Below are 21,640 nucleotides of genomic sequence, written 5' to 3' on the forward strand. Positions count from 1 at the left end.
GTGGAACCAGTTCCTTTGTGAAGACCCCCACAGGATTAAGTTTTCAAATCCAGAATATGAATATGAATATGAATATATATATATATATATATATATATATATATATATATATATATATATATATTTCTGTCTCCCTCTCTCTCTCTTTTTCTTCCTTTGCCAAAAGAATCAAGTCACTGGCTCCAGGCTCCCAGGCTTCCTCCCACCCTGAACTGAGCCTCATTCATTAGCTGGAACCGCCACAGCTCAGTCCAAGCCAGGAAGAAAAACAGCAAACACAGCAAGTGAAAGAGAGAGTCAGATTGGTTATTTTCGAGGGGGAAACACTTTGGGCAGCGGCGTCTGTCTCTCTCCATCCCCACCCTGCTTTTCTCGCTCTCTCCCATGAATTTCTCTCATCCTTCCATGATGGTCACCCTCCCACATCCTCTGGGCAGTGCGCGTTCCCCCCACACCTTCGCCATTCATCAGGGAGAGTAGTTTTAGCCACATGAAACAGAACTGCAGGAGTATTTGTAGCTCTGAAAGGCATCCCTTAAAGGAAAACAGCCAGGCCCTTCTTGCATTCTTCGGGCAAAAGCTAGGCATACATACATATGTGTATGTAAAATGCACCATTTGCCTTCCAACTGTTTTAAGATGCTCTCCTTGAAGCAAAACACCCAGCAGCACCTTCTCAACATAATTGTTTTTTTGGGGTGGGGATGGGAATTCTGGCAACTCCTGGGGGAGAGGGAGAGCTGGCTAAAAAAATGTTTAATAGTCTCCTAAAAAACATTGTAGAGTGCACTTCGGGAACAGACACCATGCATGCCCTACTGCAGAGCCAGAATCATTTCCATGTTGGATGTGGAAGAGGACCCTGGGGCCATGTTTTTAGGAAAACAGTGTGCCCATGGGCATAATAATAATAATAATAATAATAATAATAATAATAATAATAATAATAATAGTTTATTATTTATACCCTGCCCACCTGGCTGGTTTTCCCCAGCCACTCTGCATTGCAAGCATCCACAAAATAGTTGCTTTGGCATTACAATTTCAATAATCGCGCCCCGGATTAACCTCATTGGTTCATTGATTTCAACAGTTTCACATGACAAATATGGAACTGCTAAAAGTGAGGCTAATGTCCCTTTCCCCATGTTATTCCTCCATCCCCACCACAACTACAAGGGGGGTGCATAATGCCCCCTCCCTCACATCCTTAGTGCTGCCCCTGAATTTCTGAAGCAAGGAACTTCCTTCTTTGCTAACAGAATCAAGTCACTGGCTCCCTGGAATATTTAACGTCTAGAAGATTAAAGTTCTAGATCACATAGGGAGAAGAAAAATCTGCAGGTGGAAAGCCGCAGGAGCGGTGACCACCACCCCCAAGAGCGGGGCAGGGCTACACATGTGAAGGAAGATTACATGAGGGGTGATGCCTAAAGAGGTCTATCCTGTGCACCATTGAAAAACATTCTGGGAAGGTAGGACCAAGTAAAGAAACAAAAACAAGAACAGCATTGCTAGATCAGATCCATCTGCTCCCAACATTCTGCCATCAGCACTGGTAAGGCCTCTGAAAAGTTCACAAGCAAGGTGTGAAACCAACAGCTGCACTTCTGATGTGCAGAGATACACTCTCGCTGAACCATTTAGTTCATACAGCTAATAGCTACGGAGAATCTTGTTCTTCGTGAACTTGTCAAATGCTTTTTTTTCTTGCAAGCCTTCTAAGCTAGTGGCCATTGCTGCAAATGAATGCCATAAGTTGCCATAATGAATTCCGTAAGTTGACCATGTGCTCTGTATACTGCCGTTTCTGCGCCTAAAAAAGGACTTGCTTTCGTCTGCCCTGCCTGAACCTACTCTGTTCGCCATAATGCTCAATGTGGCATTCAGATTATCTCAGATGTACACCTTTTAAAGGCATGTGAAGCTGCCCAGGAAAAGCTGAAGGCTTGTCTGTGCTGGGACAATACTTGTCATCTTACATCTTACCATTTGAAAAGTGAAGTCACATAGCAGTGAAAGGTTCTGTAGACGGGTCACCATATATATCTCATGGTGCCAAGATGACGGATTAGAGTAAAAAACGGGAGGTAGGTTTGTGTATACATATGAGAGAAAGAGAGGGGGTACGTAGGCATGGTCTGTGTGCGAGAGAGACAGAAAGCCTATGTGATGTGTGTGTAAGAATTTGAAAGAGAGAGAGAAAGTCATGGCAGGTAGGTTTGTTTGGTTTGTGTGTTGAGAGCAACAGAGCTCCTTTGGGAGGAAGGAGAACATACATTTAATAACAAATAAGCAAACAAACAGATGATTCTGACAACCCATTTCGTAATTGCTTGGGATAAAGTCAGAAGGCAACTGGCCTAGCTCATTCATGGAAGGCAATAGGAAAAAGGAAGAATATGTGTGCTTTTCAGCAAACCATCCCCTACTTAAACCTAGAGAAGTTATTACTACTGCAGATAAACGTAAAGTGCCCTAAATGCCCCTGATAATAGCTCACGAAAAGCCCTGTTCAAATACGCTCTCTAGCAACACATCTCAACTGTGCAAAGGGAAGAGAAAGTTAGCTTTGATGAGCTGCTCCAAACCTTGGGCCCCAATCCAAAGTTAAGCACTTTTAAACCTTAATGTTTGCAATGGGTGGGAGTCAAGCATGTGCTAAAATTTCCTGACTGGACTTTTAAAACGCTTAGCTATGCCTAGATACTAGTGTTTTCCCCCTTTTGCCTTTTTGACTGCAGTCACCTCCTCCTCCTAGGGAATTTTCAGAGGCACACTTCGAGATTTCCAGTGGATTTAGTAGAAAATCAGGCAAAATTCAGAACAAATGCTCCTTCGTGCAGCAGGTATTCAGCTTCTGCTTCAGAGCTCGCCATTTCCGTTTTGACTTAAAGCACTCCCTTCCCCTCCTTATTAAACTGTAAATATCTACAAAATGTGCAGTTAAAAAAACAACAACACACACATTTTTATTTTTATTTTTTTACAGATTCCCTTTGTAGAGTGGGAACTTGGCTCTCTGGCATGCTAAAAAAACTCAGAAGTCGCCAACGCCCACCCACCCCAAAATTATAGAGGGATAAGATCTAGTTCAATGAGGCTTCGAGTGGGGAAGACGGCAACTGGAAACCTCACTGAAAGCACCAGTTTTCCACTTTCCCCCTGCATTACCTAGTGAGCCCCACTAAGAAAGCATTCCACCACCAGGCAGGCGATGTTATTTCCTGCAGCCCCATAACACCCCCCCCCCACTTTCCCTCCCCTTCAGCAGCAGACTAGACAGACCAAGATGTTATCAATGTGCAAACGCTTTCAAAAAGAGTCTCCCTTTAAAAGCTAGTACGTCCTTTGCTTATTTCATGTGGTATCCTGAGAAACTAAACCGCACCCCCCCTCGCGTACTCACGCATGTTTTCCTGTTTCTTTGAAACCACCTAGCATCCTTATTGTGTTGTACGGATTCTTTCTTTCTTCTCGTTTTGCCCCCCACCCCTACATATGATGTTCAGCTTTTTGCAGGAGGCCGCCTTGCTGAAAAACTAGAACCACAAGTTGCTCTCTTTTTTCAAGGAAGGAAAAACAAAGGCTAACCTGCAAGTGCCCCCACTTCTCTCTCTTTTCCCTCTCCTCCTGCTCATTTGATTAATTCTCATTAGGCCCTTTGAACAAACAGAATACTCCCCTCTCAAATGACACACAGGCAGGGTATGTATTACGCTAAAAGGAAAGCAAACAAGTCTCACTTAAATATAGCCATGCTGCTTGCAATTCCTGGAGAGAAAGGCACACGCACCATATGCACACTCACCACCAGATAGCCGACATATTTCTGACATTCCGGTCTAGGGCTAATGAGCGGAGGAGCAGAACCATTCCACAAACCATAAATCAAGCCGGGACTCCTTGGCCAAGGAATATTTGTCTTCCGAAAGGTTCACAAGCCCAGACAGGTATTTTGGGGGCATTAGCAAAAACACACACAAACACAAAATTAGGGGCATCTCAAGGAACAGAACTACACAAGCAGAAAAAAAAAAGGAAGCACAAGACAGCTCTGAAAGAAGCCGGTCTGAGTAAAATCAAGGTTCAAGCCCCTGGAGCTTAAGCTCAGGATTGCGGCCATAAACATTACAGGCAAGTTAGAAGTCAAAGGGATCTTTGAGGGACAACAGCTCTCCAAACCAGGTGCCTCATAATGCTCTTTTAACAAGTCTTTTTGCAAGAGACCCAGCCATTCCCATTCCCTAGAGTTCTGGGCCACCAAAATGTCTTACAGCCCAACCAGAATCACTGAAATGCCAGCCCAAACTTGCAACCTTTGGTTGGGGGAGCAGGAGCCTGCTCTGGCACACCCATGCAGTGGACAGTATATAATTTAACTCTCGGTGCATAAATCACATAGTCAGACAATGCCCTCAGCTAACTGCTGTGTTGCAGCTGCCAGTCTAGCAGCAGCCTTTGTCTAGGATCACAACCAGCTCTTTTAACGACGGGGGTTGACGGCGAGGTTGTTGGGCCAGAAAGATAATGCGAGGGAAAGGTGGCTGGTGTCAGAGCAGCCAGGAAATACTCTGCCCTGGGACTATTCAACACCATGTGTCAAATGCTACAGCATCACACAAAACTGTTGCATGGTGCCAAATCAAGAAGAAATGCTCCACACTGCAGGAGAATCTTTCATGTAAAGGCACTATGGCTATCAAGTTGCCAGCTACCATCAGCAAAGACCTACACACTTAATAATAATTGCTGGTACAAAAGTATAAAGGAAGCTGCCATACACAGAGTCAGACCACTGGTCCATCAAGCTCCGTACTGTCTACACAGGGTGACAGCAGCTCTGTAGTGCAGTGTTTGTGGACTACAGTCCCCACCACCCTTGACCATTGGTCCTGCTAGTTAGGGGTGATGGGAATTGTAGTCCACAAACATCTGGAGACCAAAAATTTGCTTTAGGGTTTTAGGCAGGAGCATTTCCCACCCACCCCTGAAGATGGACCTACATTGGACAAAGAGATTCCTTCATTGCAGGGGGTTGGACTAGATGACCCTCATGACCCCTTCCAACTCTACAACTCTATGCCAGGAACATGGAGCCTTCTGCATGCAAGGCCCCTGTGCACAGAAAATCTGCGGCAACCGATCACGGGGACACCTAGGAACTGGATGCTGACCACCGAAAATATGAAATGGCTCTTCAGCCCTTTGCACAACAGGTCCATAAAATAGTTATTATCAGTCTTGATTGTATCCTTCGATGGAACCGCAACTGAGGTTGGATTCAAAAATCTAGATTTTTTGCAAGCACGCATCTGACTTTTCTGCTGCTGAACTAGTTCAAGGCATCTGGTGCCTGCCAGCAAACAAGGTCCTGCATCTGCTGGAGCTTTTCAGACAACCGAGTTCCCAACATCTGCATGACTGCATTCATGAGAGGGGAACAGAACAGGCTGTGTTTGTCTGGATCTGTCCTACCAGTTAACACAAGAGAAGAGATGGGTACCACTTCAGCCACGACAGGGCAAACCACAGTGACAGACATCTGCCGGATCAGAATGTTAAGTCTTGCTAAACGTTTATGAAATGTACAACAGCAAGGGTAGAATGAAATCCTGTTTCTTACCTGAAAGCCCCCCAGGGGCCAGATAATTAGTTCCCCCTGTCTCAGTGGAGGAAGGCACAGAGTCTGGACAACTTGCTGCAAGAGAAAAGGGAAATGAATTAAGAAACAAGCATGACGTACCACTTCAAAAAGAGAGAGAGAAAGGCACACAGCAAACAATGTCTCCAGCCAAATGAAGCACATTCCAGAGCGTTTAGCAGGAAGTTATTACTAATTGTCTGCACAGAGACACTGCAATTCTTCATGATACATCCACCCTAACTCATCACCCATGTCTAGGCTCCACTCTGCCACTTAATCACATTAGTCAATGAGCACAAGATTACAGACTGGCTGGAATAGTCTTCTCTTCCCCTCATCCCTTCTTTTGTTTGGCTGGTTTTCTTTTCTGGCTGGTCACTGGTTATTGAAATATCCATCTTGCCATGTTTAAGCCAAAGCTCAAGATCAAAAAGGAGTTTTCACTGGCACACTACTGATTTGCATTAAGGCAGTGAGTTGACAATGCAAAACTGAAGAAGAACTGGGGGGCATTTTGCCAAAGACATTCCTTTCAAAAAATACAAAAATTGTCCTTGTTTCCATATTATTTCATTAGGAATCTTCCAAATGATGACCAGCCTTTGCAATACTTTGTCTGGGCAAACTATGTCTGACAACCAGTAGAAAAGGCTCCATCAGATGAATCCATGAAAACGTATGCCATAATAAAATTGTTAGTCTTTAAGGTGCCACAAGACTATGATGTTTTTGATGCAACATGGGTACCCTACTACAAACTGTTATGTAATGTCATTTTAAAAGAGTCTTGTGGAAAAACAAGTGTTGGGGAGAGAATTTTCAAGTTCCTGGCAATGAAAACTCAAGAGTTTCTGTGGTTTTGTTTTTTAAGAAACAAAACAAACAAACAAAACAAAGTTTGATCTGCTCTAGGAGAGGAGGGTGAAAAAAGTCTAGAAGTCACATATTCTCAACCATTTCCCACACCACCAGGGCCTGAGGAAAACTGGAGCCCAGCTCATAGACATAAATCCAAATCTAAGCGGTTCAAGTCCAGGAGAGAAATAAAGGAAATCAAAAGCCGATCTAAGGATGCGCCCAACCTCAAGACAAGCTAGCAAACTGTCAACATGACCTGTGGCTACATGAAGTTAGGACACGCAATAGCTGCAGCACAGCGATGGACACATGTAAAAACACATAGAGTCTTTGCCTTCAACCCCTCTCTACCCATCCCTCCAAGTTGTTTTTCCAAGAACTCACTCCTGAAAAAAATAAGAGCAGGAACACGTGTATGTGTGCGTATGCGACTGTGTAATCTCATTTTATCAGAGTCAAGTATAACCCTGAACAGGAATATACAGTTTAACAGGATATACTTAATCAAACTGAAAACAATGGGGCAGACAGGAAATTGAGTTACTTGTGAAATACTGTATACTATACACTTTCTAAATGTACAGTGTTTTCAGCGTTCTAAGGAAACAGCCTCTTGTTTTATTTTTTTAATGAGACATCAACGCTTTGCCTCTTGCTCTACTTCAAATGCTTCATTCTTGAGATGGCCCTAATTCTCACTCCAGGTATGAGCTGGAGCCTGGGCTGCACCAGGTCAGACCTGGGGGTAGCGGCGGTAACTGACATGGCGGAATGCTCCACTCTCCACCGCATGAACCTCCCTTGGCAACCTGAAGTAGTACAGCCCAGATAACATAGAGCTAGACCCATGCAAAGAGTATGAAAAAGCAGAAGGGAGCTACTGAACGTATGGAGGGAAGGGAGAGAATGATGGCCAAGTCCCAAACTGTAGCTCAGGGGTGAAGACTACGTGGCCTTGGAGGTGCTGATGAGCTCTATCTCCCCCATTCCCTGACCACTTAGTGGCCACACTGATGGCAGCTGAAGCCCAGCAAGTGTGGGGCGCAGGTTCCTCCACCCGTCTTGTAGGATTTCCAAACCCAGCTCAACAGTGGGACATCTGTTGCTTTAAAACCAGTGTGGCAGAACATAGGAAGATGCCTTATGCTGAATCAGACCCTATGGTCCATCTAGCTCAATATTTGACTACCGGCAACTGCTCTGCAAGATTTCATAACTGCAGAGCCTCTCCCAGCCCCACCTGGAGATCAAGATGGGACCTTCTGCATTCCTGACAGATGCTCCGCCACTGGGCTATGGCCCTTCCCGAAAACCTCAGACAGGGAGTATGCCTTAAACGAAGACAGACTGCTGGTTCATCTAGCTCAGTATTATCTGAACTGATTGGCAGAAGCTCTCCAGGATTTCAGAGCAGGTGGTTTTCCAAGCCTTACCTGGAGACACCAGGGACTCAACCTGGGAGCTTCTGCATGTAAAGAATGCCCGCTAAGCTACAGTCCTTCCCAGTTTCTCCCAATCTGATGCTTCAGAATTAGCAGTTTGATTTAATACTGTCATGATATGACTGGAGGCTTGAGATGCCCCTTTCAGTACCAGAGATCACATTGCAATTTGGGAACCTCTAGGAAAACAAGGGAAGGGAGAGGATTTTCCCGAAGCTAAAGTGGGAAAAGGGCATGGAGCAGGTAGGAATGTGGACAAAGGGGTCTCCAAAAACCTAGGAGACATAAAGGATAAATGAGCAAAGGGCCCAGAATGAAGCCAGCAAAAAATTACAACTCCTTCACACACAGGATAAGGATATTTTGGGTGTTTTTAAAACTCAACACCAGTTCCACACCGTACATTCAAAGCACTCTCAGACCACTTTAACAGTCATGGCTTCTCCAAAGGATCCTGGGAACCGCTGTGTATTATTCCCATCCCTCTTCCCAAACTACAGTTCTTCAAATTCTCCACAACTGTTATAAAGTGGCATAAGAGTGCTTTATGTGAAGGTGATGTTGGCTTTCAAAAATACCTAGGCTTGGTCATTGCCCCACATATAGAGCATCCACAAAACCATTATTATTATTATTATTATTATTATTATTATTATTATTATCATCATCATCATCATCATCATCATGATGATGGGTTGATTAAAATGCAACACATGCTCTTCTAAGCACTAAAACAAATTATAATCATGATTCCAGCTCTATAGTTTCTCCTTGGAAGAGCATGGTGTGGCAGGCGAAAGAGATCTGAACCTGGACCGGACGCCCAGAGTGTCTATCCCTACTCAAGCAAGCAAACTGGGTGGGTCTTGGGGCAGCCATCATTTCTCAGTGTAATCATCTACCCTTCACAGGGCTGCTGGGAGGAAGTTTTTAATCTGTGATATTTTAATCAGGGAAGTTTTTAATCTGTGATATTTTAGTGTATTTTTGGTTTTCTATGGAAGCCGCCCAGAGTGGCTGGGGAAACCCAGCCAGATGGGCGGGGTACAAATAATAAATTATTATTATATTATTATAAAATGGGATTGCCATGAGCATCACCCAGGACTAACTGGAAGGGCAGCTGCAACCATGATAGATGGTAAGATAAATTAAAGCAGATAGGTAACACACATGTTGTTTTTCTGATGTACATATACAGTTTGCAAGTGTCTCTGTGACATGCATGCTCTACATCAGGCACCCCCAACCTTTGGCCCTCCAGATGTTTTGGACTACAATTCCCATCATCCCTGATCACTGGTCCTGTTAGCTAGGGATCATGGGAGTTGTAGGCCAAAACAACTTCAACTGTAAGTTGAAGTCAGCTGTCCACATTTCCAGCTACCAGCCATCAATTCTAGAGTAACTAGTATAGAATATACAGTGGTACCTCCGGTTGCAGACGGGATCCGTTCCGGAGATCCGGTCGGATCCCGAGGTTTCCGCAACCTGAGGACCGCTTCTGCACCGAAACCCGGTAAAATACTTCCGGGTTTGCCGGGCGTGCATCCCAAAGTTTACGTAACCAGAGGGTTACGTAAACGGAGGTACGACTGCATATAGTTCTCAAGATCTTCACCTTTGCAGCTCAGAAATTGGAACTCTGAACCATCATTTGGTACTACACATGGCACCAGTCTCTCTCTTCCCTGCACCAAAACTCCTGCTGTTCAACATGTATTGACTTAACATCCATTGCCTATAGCTTTGCAGATCCTCTGCTCTGCCTCACATAACCTCTTTGGAAAAACTGGACTAACAGTACACATCTGCATATCTTATTAGGTTGCTCTGAAGTTTTCTACATTCCTGTTTAGAAAGGCTTTGGGAGACATCCACGAGGAACACCCTTTCGCAAGCAAAGGCAATTCAAATAATCTAACTACGCAGGCATGTTGGTGCTGCAAGCACAGCGGCTTGTTGTCAAGGTGATATTACCAAGAGCAGGGCTGGGGGAAAGAGTTTTGCATTCCTAAGCACCAATTTGGATGCAAGGCACCCAACAGCAGAGAATGGGGAACCTGTGGCCCTTCCACATCTTGTTGTGGCTCCAGCTCCCATCTAGCTCCAGGCAGCATGGCCAATGAACAGGGATGACTGGAGCTGTAAGCCGCAAAACATCTGGAAGACCAGAGGTTCCTCATCCTAAGGCAACAATCAATGTTTTCATTAGTACAGTTGCTCTATCAGCAAACGGAGAAATTGCACTGATGAAGAATGTTGTGCCACTCCAAAACACAGTGCGTTCCAATCTGCACTGTCCCCAAATTGCTCCAGCTGAAGCACCAGGACTACTCTTGTCTACTGAGGCTCAAGCAAACAGTATTTAAACAACAGTTTTAGCAAAGTGAGAGGGAAAAATCACAGAACACAGAAACGATATACAGACCAACTGACTTCTCTTTTGCTCACTCTCTCAATCCTCACAATGGCCTTGATTAAACAGGAAGTCAAATGGGAGTCAGAGGTTGTAATAACCACCTGTAATGACAGACTTATGGAGTATTTTTGTCTCCATGCTCCACGTGCGACAATATTCAGAGTTCAACTGCCAAGCGGACTTAAAGGAGGGGGGGCCTTTTCATTTCCGACCGGGTCCATTAATCACTTCCCATTGGCCGATACAGAGAACTTTTCCTTTCAAAACGGCACGTTCACATTCTGTGGCTTTTTTTTCTGTTTACACACAGTTTTGCTACCTTATGTCAACACTTGCTAATGAATAAATATATCACTCCACTAACTGAAAATGAGGCCCTGGCAACAGCCAGCTGGATGTTTAAACTCCTGCTAATAGATTTATCCTAGCATCTTTACCGGAAACCAAATGGCAGGCCCTTAACCATTCTTTCCAAACAGCTCTGGTGTTGCCAGATATATGCCCCCTCTTTCCAAATTCCCCTGGGCCTGTACAACAGACAGCAATTAGCAGTAGATAAACAAAAATGTGCTTTTTTAAACACACACACACACACATACAAAAATAACAACACTGACACCTCAATCCTAACCACTTTTGCTTGGAAGTAAGTCTCCCTGGCTTGGCTTTGTCCAAGCAGGTGTGTTTAGAATTGCACTCTTGAACCTGCAATAGTGTGCAGACTTCCTTGGGATAAAGCCTGATCAAACGCAGTAGGGCTTAGTTCAGAGGAAACGGCCGCAAGATAAAGCAACACCATTTTTACATGGCACATTTTAACAGGACAGCAAGACTCTGAACCCATCCTCCAGCCGGAAAACCAAAAACTCCTACAATGTACCCTCTGCTTCCCAGGAAGAACATTATGGCAAGGCCATGGCCCCAACATCTCAGTCTGCCCTCAGCAATGGCTACCAGCATCCTGGGAACAAAACCAGAATTTGTTGGGTCTGCCGGGACCTCTCACGCTGCCTGCACTTTGAGTCCTGAAAGGTAACAACGAACACTGATGTTGATCAGAGGCAGGTGCTAGAAAGGTTCTTTCCCTGCTAGAAAGAACGTTCAGCTCTAACCAACCAGCAGTTGTGTCCCTGGATTGCAGAAGTGGCAGGAAGCACATTCTGGCCTCAGCCACCAGTCAGGGCTGCTGGGTCAGTTGCCAGCACCTCTATCCCGGCAGCAAAGGCCTCCAAGCAAGGGAAGATCTGTCTGGCCCCAGACGGAACATCAACGCCTGTTTACAACTCACCACATTGTTCTGTCTGGCGCTGTCAAGCCAAGATCTCTCCCTCTCTACCTTTTCCCTCCACTCCCCTTTGCCTTGTGTGTCTTGTCTTTTCAGTTTGCAAGCCTGGGGGCAGGGCCCGCCTCTCGTCATTATTTCGTTTTTTTAATTGATGTGAGCCGCTTGGGAGACAGCATTTGTCTGAAAAGCAGGCTAGATAGATAGATAAAACAGCACCACCATTTTACAAATGAGAAACTGAGACTGAGCGAAGGTGACTTGCCCAAGGCTGCACTGAGAACAGTTATTTGATTGCAAAGCGTCGCAGCTTCAAGTCCATTCTGCCATCCACTGGAGCACAGCTGGCTAACTGCAGTCCCTTTCTATAGGTGCCAGGTCAGCTTTTGCAACACTGCAAAACAGACTCCCCAAATGTAATCTTCTCCCTCCTTTAGAATGAATGGCACCCATATAGTGCAAAATTAAAATGGGTGCATTTAAGGATGCCATGGGGTTTGAACCTGTTATTTCTCGTTCTTCGTCACACTGCAATGTGACAGACTGCTGGGAACCTGTTACGATAGATGCTTTAGCATCTAACGCAACCTTGGAGTGGGCATATGTCTATCAGAAACCACACACTATTGCTTGCTAAAGCAAGTAATAAATTGTGCGTTGCAAGGATTGCAAACCATGACATTGTCATCTCAGTGAGCACATCTAAATGATGTTTCCCACCCCTTGCAAATCCATTCTCCTGCTTGCACATGGCATAAACAAATGTCAGCAAGACACGACTACCTTGTGCAGTGCATGTTTACTCTGAAGTAAGAAGCACTGTATTCAATGATCCTCACTCCATGCAGAAGAACTGCAGGCCAAAAGAGAGCTAAACACCTCAACACACATAAAGTTACAAAAATAACAAAGCGGGGTGTGTGTGTGTGTGTGTGTGTGTGTGTGTGTGTGTGTGTCCACAGCTGTGCTTCAACCACCTTTAGTATTTTAAGAAATCATTGTTGTTGTTTATAATACTGGCCAGCAGCATAGTGCTTTTAAGGGTTCAAAGTGTTTCACATGCAATATCCAGCTGTAATCCTAATAAACCCTGGAAGAGAGGCATGTCGGTGTTATTAGGCCCCAAATTGCAGATGGGGGAATTGAGGCTGAGAGTGATTTGCTGGAGGCCACATTCATGGCAAAGAACTGAACTAAGCACTTCCTGATTCATAGCTCAGTCTACACTACAACAGCTCTCATAAAGGTCTCTGCCTGCAAGGAGTTTACAGCCTAAAGTGGCCGGAACACTGAAGAGGGAAACTGCAATCCTGTACATCCCTGGGGATTAACCATGTTTAAACTTGACAAACTAGCCAGATCCAGGGAACTGAACAGTAACAAGTTTTACTTTGGTGGAGCAGAGACTAGTTTCCTGGTACTGCCTGAAACTGGGCCTTTACAAAGAAGTCAATTTTAAAAACCTTGCTAACTCTATTGACTCGACTTGACATCAGGATGTAATCAATAGAGACAACTGCTCTGCAATCTGTATTTTGGTCCATTAATCTTTGGGAGAGATATGAAGTGGCTTTGTGGAATTTTATTTCCCTCCCCCCCTCAGTTTCATCCACATTTCCGATTTTCACTAAACCCTCTCTCTCCCTTCCACAATGCCAGCCTATTTATCTAGCACAGGGTGAGCCCTGCTGCCAGCCAAAAGTTTATGCAGACAACCGCAACAGCGTTTGGTGCCAGCCTCGAATGGGCTTCTGCCCTGGCAGCCTGCCATTCAATTACAAGCAACCAAGGATGCAGGGAGAAATGTGCTAAAAACATCTGTGTGCCCCTTCATAATTCTTTCTCGGTGTGCTCTTACTTGTGCCAAAAGCAGGATTTTCAAGCAAAAGTGAAATAACAAATAGGACGTTTCAGGAAACCCGTATTACTCGAAATCCACTCATTCCATTATTCACCAATCAAAAATAAATAAGTTTTCTATTGTTCCACCTTCTGCTCCTCCTAAAACATTACAGGTGAAATGTCAGGATGACATGAAGCACTGCTCTTTTCGTTTGCATTTTAACAGAAACCAAGTTTGTTTTCGTTTTTAAGGGAAGAGCTTGAAAGATTTGGACTGCAGGTTTAAGTTGGGAGAGTCTGTCTCCCCTGAACTCGCTTTGGTCTTACATCTGAGTAAACTATGTGCAGGAACAGGTGAGGAACGCTTGTTCCTCTGCAGCCTCTCTTTTGGACTTAGATGCAAATATACTTAGATCTCAATCAGACTGGAAGTAAACCCCATTGACTTGAAAGGAACTTATTCCAAGTAAGGAAGGCAAGCTTAGAAAAACCCGTGGCAGACTCTTCTTGTGAAAGCTGGTGGGTTTAAAGAACAAAAGCTAAAATCCCACAATCCACACTTATTCAGGAGCAAATCCCACTTATCTTAATGCGGAATTGCTTGTGATTAACTGTGTAGGAGTGCTAGGAAAGCAAACAAGAGCTGAAAAAAGCGAAACCAATGGATTCTTAATAATAATAATAATAATAATAATAATACAAAACAATACAATCGTAAGAAAAGAGCCATGAGCATGCAATGTGGGGAGAGAACCGCCTTCCCAGGAAAAAAAAGTTTCCAAGTTTCCCATCCCCAAAAAATGTTCGGTTTGTTTTAAAAACAAGTCTACTTACCAGTTGGTTTGAGAAAATCCATTGGATATCTCGAATAAGGAGGAGGGGGAGACTCTGGAATTAGAAAAGTACAGAGAAAATAAAAGCAGAGCCATGAGAAGAGAGGAGGGGGGAGAGAGAGAGAAAGATAGGAACTTATGATAACAGTGGCATTCTTGTAGCAAAACTGTTTGTCTTAGCTCTGGGGGTTGGAGGCAGGGCAAGCTAGGCGGCGATTGCCTTGATATTTAACTGTCAGATAAACAAAGGGGGCCGGCTGGCGCCAGTCGCTCGCACTATCTGCTCCTCTGGCTGTCTCGAGCGGGGCCTCCTTGGCTGGGCTGAAACACTCCAGCTCTGGAAATCACCAACTGATCCCGGCTCCCTGATAATCCCCGGCTAGCTCTCCGCATGCACATTTAACATTTCACAGAAAGCCTGGGGGGGGGGAGTGGGGAGAGGAAAGAGGGCGGGTGGGATGGCTGGGGGGGGGGGAGAGAGAAGGGAGAGATACAAGTACAGAATTCAAGACTCACATTTTCCTCCCACTTTGAAAAGAACAACAGCAGCAGCAAAAGAACTTCCCGGCCCTGCATAACTGGGCAGTTTTCTTCTGCGCTGCTCAAAAGTTGTGCCAAAGTTTTTGCAAGCGGTTTGGGGAAGAAGGGGGTCAGAGTGGGGGGAGTTTGCAGCCTCGAGGTTTTCAGAGGGGGTGGGTGGGAGAGAGGGGTCGCTAGCATGACTTAAGGCAGTTCTCTATCTCTCTCTCTCTTTCACTCACTCACATACACAAAACTTGATGCAGGCTGTGAACTTTACACTCAGAAGCACACACACAAAAAAAGGGTTTGCATTGAGGATTCTTCTCTCCCCCCCCCCCCTCAACCTTTCCAGTTTGGAAACCAAAAGGCAGCCTGCCCGGAGGAGGAAGGAAGATTGGTGCCTGGAAATTGTGTGTTGTCTTTTATATTATAGCAGCGAAGGAGGGCTGAGTGGGAGAATATTGGGGACGGCTGGCCAGCAAAGTGTTGGATTACTTTTGCAAACCTCAGGCTGGCTAGAGGTCTGTATGTTAAAAAACGCGAGGATCTGGGGATGTATTTTCCAAAAACCAATCAGGACTTCTTTGATCCTGCACTATGCGTTACAGCTCCTTTGCATAAATAGTAAATCTACACTTAGAAAACACAGAGGAATGTTTGATGTCACCTTAAACTAATGGCCTGGGTTTTAAAAAATGCATTTATTTACAGAGTGGGGGTGGGGGTGGGAGAGCCTTCTGTCATTGTTGCATGCTTTCTTCGCTCCCCCTGATTGCAGGTCCAACAGGAACTTCAAACACTAAAACCCAGAACTGGGCAGGTTTGCAAAAGAGGGAAAAAAAGGTTGTCCCGATACTGTTCTGACTACTCATAGAAAACTCCCCTCGGGCTTCTTTCAAACCTAAAATTAAAAATCTCCCTAGGTATTTTATTTATTTTTTAACTTAGGAAAACAGACATATATGGGAAGCCTCTGATGGATGCACAACAAAAACACAGGGCTTTTCTTTGACAGGGCATCAAAGATTGAACTTTTAAAAATAAAACAAAACTGGTATGGGCACAGAGAGGTACCCTACATACTCAAAACTGGGTCGCTGGCCGAATAATATGGGTCGCCTCTTAATTCCAGATCTCAACATTTCCAGGGAATGATGCAAGGCTGTGCCCCCCCCCGAAAAAAATTCCAACGCACCACAAAGACCCAGAGCAACTTGAAGAAGGCAAAGGCCTGACATTTCTCCCTTATTTTTTTTTTTCGACCGTCCAAAACACACACACATACCGATGCACTCAGGGGTTTTTTTGGGGGGTGGGGGTGGAAGGGGTTATTTGTCAAGCGGTGCCTACCTAGTTCACAGAGCCTGCTGAGGTGATAGGGGTTGCAGCAGACCAGGTCCGGGTGCGTTTTCCCATAAGATTCACAGCAACATAACCTCTTGACTTCCGAGCAGTGCCTGAGATCGGGCCACCGAAAGACTTTGCACAGCAGCAGAGGGAGCGAGTACCAATGCTGGCCCAGTTTGGAGTCCACCTTGGTGGGCAACAGGAGGCAGGAGGTCCGCGTGCCCCCCCGGGACTCCACGGCTTGCAGGAGGCCCTCCAGGTGCTTCTCCTTCAGCCTCTTCAGCACCGAGTGGGTCAGCGCTTTCAGTTCAGCCTCCGATCCGAGGTGTGCCTTGGCGAGCTTCCCCGACTTGCCCATGCAGCAACCCCGGCTTCCTCCGCCGCCGCCTCCCGCCCCATGCGCCCGGCTGTCGGCGGCCCCCTCTCCAAGCTCGCCGCCTTCTTCCTCCCCGCCGGGCGCACGGCTCCGCCAGAGTCTTCGGACGAGCAGCGATCGTTTGGTCCTGAACATGCGGGACGAGAAGAAGGTTCCCCGGCTAAAAAACGGGCATGTCGTCCGCAACTCATGAAGAATCCGGGAGCCGAGTCCAGGCAGCCAGTAGAAGCAGCCTGAAATGATGGGGATGAAGTGGAAACAGAGGACGGAGCCGGGGGGAGATGGGGGCGCCGGCCGCCGCGCGCTGCCTGCTGCGGGAGACGCAGGCGAAGCAAGGTGAAGCATGCGCCAGTCTCTTGGGAAAAGGCTCGGGTTCAAGTCTGCCTTGCGCCCTCTCTTCGCAAATCCTTCTAGATCCACAAAAACAACAGCAAAAAGGAGGAAACCCCTACAGTTTCTTTAAAGCGTGCGTGTGGTGGGGGGATTATCCACTAAGAGGCAAAGAAAGGGGTCTGGGGTGATTTGGGAAGAGCGAAACATGCCCTCTGCCCCCCTCCCCCGGTCCAAAGAAACTCCACGGGATATGGAAGTATTTTCTTCAGCGGTGGTTCAAAGGAGAAGCCCTCGGGCGAGGTGATGCGGAGGGAGTTTCGTTTCCAAACAAAAAAAAATATTTTCTTTAATGTTGCAAAGGAAAAAAAAAGGCACAAGATTTTAGATCCTTAGGTGATCAAAGTAGGTGCTAAATCCAGCCCAAAAGTGCAGAAGGGGGAAGAGGAAACCTGGTGTTTACAAAAATGGGGATGGGGGCGAGCCAAAAACTAAAAAAAAAGAGAAAAAAATAATTTAGATCTGGTCGTTTCGAAGGAAGAAGAAAAATCTGTGGTCGAGAAGGGGGGAAGAAAATCCACAGTAAAAGATCCAAAGATCCCCGTTCCTTTTCGCCCCGATAGGTCTGTTTTTGTTCGCCTCTTCCAAGCAGAGCTTTGCAGGAGCAGCTCTCTCCCGATCTGCGGATCAGCTCGCAGCACCTTGATCCGGTCGCTCCCTGGCGGCGTCTGCCCTTCCCAAACGCGCTTTGATCTTGCTGCTCCCTGGCGGGGTGGCCCCTCGCTTGTTTGCTTCCTTTTCCGAGCAAGAAAGGGAGAGTTTTTAAAACGCAGGATTCCGGGCCCCCCCTTCCAAGTTCTCCCTTTAAAAGATCTCTCCACCCACCGCCACCTTTTTCCTTGCCCTCCCCCCTTCTCCTCTGGTTCCAGGGGCGAAGGAGAAGGATGGGTCGGGGGACCGTCGGCGATCGAAAGGAATCCGGGAGAAGTGAGCGAGGACGGTCCTCTTAATGACAGCGGCGGAAAAAGTGTCGCCAGCCCCTCCTCCGCCTCTCCGGCGATGCCGCTCTCAGCTCTTGCGTCTGGCGGCTGCCTGCGCCGCTTGCCCTCCGCCTCCTCCTTCCAGCAGGAGCATCGCCTCTCTCGTCGACACACACAAGCACGCAGCAGAAAGCCAGAGGAGGAACCGGGCGGCGGCGGCGGCAAGGAGGGGGGGGGGGGTTTACTATCCACCCAGTTCCTTTCGCCTGGGCTGGCTCTTGCCTTCCCCTCCCTTCCTTTTTCCGTTCCCTTCTTCCTTTCCCGAAACGCAGCAGCAGCAGAGCCCGGAGCTTGGCTGCGCGCTCTCGCGCTCTTCCTCCACCTCTTTTCTTCTTCCCTCCCTCCTTCCCTCTCTCCTCCTTCCCGACTCTCCTTCTGCAGCTCCGCGATTTTGCAAAAAAAAAAAAGGGGGGGCGATTTAAAATAAAATGGAAAAAACCTTCGGGGGAGGGCGAGAGCTTTTTTTTGCAAGGCAGAGGGATGAGGGGAGGTCACCTAAGCGGAGAGCCCCAGTGCGCCTCTGCCGCCTGGCTGGCTGGAGGGGGGGGGGCGCTTGGGCAGCTCTCGCTTCTGATCCCTCCTCTCGAGACAGCCAGCCAGCTCGAGCCAGGCTCCGTCTCCTCCTCCCCCGGTTATTTCTCTCTCTCCCTCTCTCTCTCTTTCCCCCTCCCTCCTTCCCGATCTCTTGCCTTGCCTCGGTGGCTTCCAGACTGCGCAGCGGCGCTGCCCTGCCCAGGCAAACCCGTCGTCGTCCCCGTCCAGCCCCCCCCCCCGCGCCGCGCGCGCCGCCCGCCTCTTATCACGTGGGCGTCTAGACACCCTGTCGCTTTTTTATTTAAAAAAAAAAAAAGCACAGTGATTGTATTGCGCAAAAAGGGCATCGGGTTTCTGAAAGCTATTTTTTTTCCTCTTTAATTCCTGAAGTCTGGGGAGGAGGCAGAGGGGGGAGAAGGAGGAGAGAAGGGAGGAAAAGCAGGAAAGGTTTGAGGAAGTGTCAGAGGAGGAAAGGAACAGAAGTTAGGTGCAGGCGTGCGCGCACGGATTACCCTCAACTACTATTACTTGCACAATGAGCAAGATTGGCTAATGGGAATTAGGTAGGGAGCCATGATTAAAGAGACGAGAGTGCGCTCCACGTCAAATCAAGCCATTGCTGTTATTGCTGTAGTGTACTGCTATTAATTTACTGTGTTTATATATCAGGCACCATCTATGTATATGGTACAGTGGTACCTCGGGTTACAGACGCTTCAGGTTACATACGCTTCAGGTTACAGGCTCCGCTAACCCAGAAATAGTACCTCGGGTTAATAACTTTGCTTCAGGATGAGAACAGAAATTGTGCTCCGGCGGTGCAGCGGCAACAGGAGGCCCCATTAGTTAGAGTGGTGCTTCAGGTTAAGAACAGTTTCAGGTTAAGAACAGACCTCCTGAACGAATTAAGTACTTAACCCAAGGTACCACTGTATTTTTGTGGGCTGGCATAAGGAAAAGGGCAAGTCCTTTCCCCGAAAGCATTTACATTCCACCATGTACAGGCTGGTAAATCACATCCAGAAGGACAGTAGCATAATACCTGTATGAAGTAAATGCCACAACATAACCGGCAAGCTTCCGAGCTCACCAGGACACTTCTTCAGACGAGATGTTATAGTTTCAGGGGGCTTACTTCTCCCAGCTAAGTGTGGATATGATTGCAGCCTCCAGGAATTTACGAGTGATACAAGGTTCTGTGCTCTTGGCCTCAACATTCCCATCTGCAATATGGGAATAATAAAGCAAATCTATCTTAGGATAATGCATGCAAAGTGCTCCAAACTAAAGTGTGAAGTATTATTATTATTATTATTACGTCTACACCTTGGGTGGGTAAACCAGGAATTTTAAAAAGTGCAAATGTTTTTGTAGGTAACTAGGAAACGTTCCATAAACTTTTCAGTCCCTTTTTATTCACTGAGGGAATTATGGGTGTGCTCTGATCTCTCCTACCACTAAAACCAATTGGACTTAAAATTATTTTAAACTGGCTGGACGGTTTGTTGCAGGGTAATTAATCCCTGTGGTTTCCCATGTAGGCTTCACTGGGACTTGGGAAAACTCAGAATAATTAGACTCCAGTTTCCTAGACATATCCACAAAGTCTATTGAATAAATGAGCATTTGGCACTGCGAATTCTATATTATGGGAACCAATTAAACAAATTCATCCACAGTAGTCCCACTGGGGAATTTAACACGGCCACTGCCATTAGAGATAGGATGCTGAAGTGTAATGGAACTGCAACCCACAGAGGTTCTTGGGTACGATTTGCTCATATTTCCCTGAGATTTGGAGGGTCCAGCAGGCAGGTTTTCTCAGCTCGGACTGTCCACTGATACTGGGCGAGAGATACCTTGAAGCACCTACTTCAGCTCATTTGTCCAATTCGCCTGCAGGTGTTTGCTCCCTGCACACCCTGTTTACAGTGCACCAAGAGCTTAATTTAAGCGTGACTCTCCAGGCCACAGGACTGGAATTTGAGCTTTGTGCCACAAATTATTAGCAGGATGTGTGAAATGATAATAATGATTTTTAAAAGTTGGAGTTGTGGGCCTTTTGCAGAAAAATCTAGGGCTCAAAGATACCACTGGCTATGTTCACACAAGCCAGGATGGCTAAGAGAGCCTTAAGCAGTGCCAAATTTAGGACAGTGTAGCAATTCCCTTGGGACGTGGGTGGCGCTGTGGGTTAAACCACAGAGCCTAGGACTTGCCGATCAGAAGGTCGGCAGTTCTAATCCCCGTGACAGGGTGAGCTCCCGTTGCTCGGTCCCTGCTCCTGCCAACCTAGCAGTTCGAAAGCACGTCAAAGTGCAAGTAGATAAATAGGTACCACTCTGGCGGGAAGGTAAACGGTGTTTCCATGCGCTGCTCTGGTTCGCCAGAAGCGGCTTAGTCATGCTGGCCACATGACATGGAAGCTGTACACCGGCTCCCTTGGCCAATAAAGCGAGATGAGCGCCGCAACCCCAGAGTCGGCCACGACTGGACCTAATTGACCTTTACCTTTAGCAATTCCCTCACACAGGGTGCCAAGCCAGGGGGCGCAAAATTGAGAAGATCCGTAATCGAAAAGATCCATTTTGGGGTGCCAAATTTTGACCTCTATTATGATAGATTGCCAAAGCCCGCCCCTATCTCTACTGCTGGTTTACAAATCCTGGTTTGTTAGCAAGAAATAAGCCACACAATCCAGGGTTTGGACATCAACTGTCTTGTTTCTAGCACTTGCTAGCACCATGGAGCAGGAAGGCAGTGTGCAGCAGTGTGGAGCAGCATGCTGCTCATTAACAACAAGCCAACAACTCCAGGGTTGTTGTCATGCAAATTCTATCAGTGTATGCCATCTGGGATTCAGCAATCTCGTTTTTTGCATATTGCAGCCATTTAAACTCAAGTCTCTTGGATCTCAGCCCTATGAGCTCAATCAGTTGGACAAAAGAAAGTGGCCTGCCATGGGCGACGTGGTGGTGCAAATTGCTATTGCACCCATTTTATAGAGGGGACATTGAGGCATGGGAAACTCTTGATTCTCACTCGTGCTCATAAAGCCTGTTTTAGGAGAGCTCGAGAGGACAGTCTAGACGCCCTGACTCCTAGTGCTTCATGCTATTTGCCTGGCAAATAGTTATTGAAAGTCACATTTACGTGCATGCTGAG

The 21,640-nt window shown here is 46.6% G+C and overlaps 1 protein-coding gene across 2 annotated transcripts in view; it reads right to left on the minus strand.

Annotated features, from left to right (window-relative positions):
* The window catches only part of SMAD7 (SMAD family member 7), a 107,547-nt gene that overhangs the window by 33,115 nt on the left and 52,792 nt on the right, over positions 1-21,640 (minus strand). The window contains exons 1-3 of one of the 2 annotated variants that reach the window (XM_083575767.1): positions 16,199-16,919; positions 14,328-14,381; positions 5,627-5,701 (exon numbers count right to left, since the gene is read on the minus strand). In XM_083575767.1, the coding sequence (XP_083431893.1) occupies positions 5,627-5,701; positions 14,328-14,381; positions 16,199-16,916 (847 nt within the window). In that variant the 5' untranslated portion in view covers positions 16,917-16,919. Of the gene's footprint in view, positions 1-5,626; positions 5,702-14,327; positions 14,382-16,198; positions 16,920-21,640 lie in introns of those variants that run through there. The other variant, XM_083575768.1, reaches the window with a different exon arrangement.

Source organism: Podarcis filfolensis (genome assembly GCF_964270895.1).
Source record: "Podarcis filfolensis genome assembly, chromosome: 11".
In the NCBI taxonomy this organism is placed as follows: domain Eukaryota; kingdom Metazoa; phylum Chordata; class Lepidosauria; order Squamata; family Lacertidae; genus Podarcis; species Podarcis filfolensis.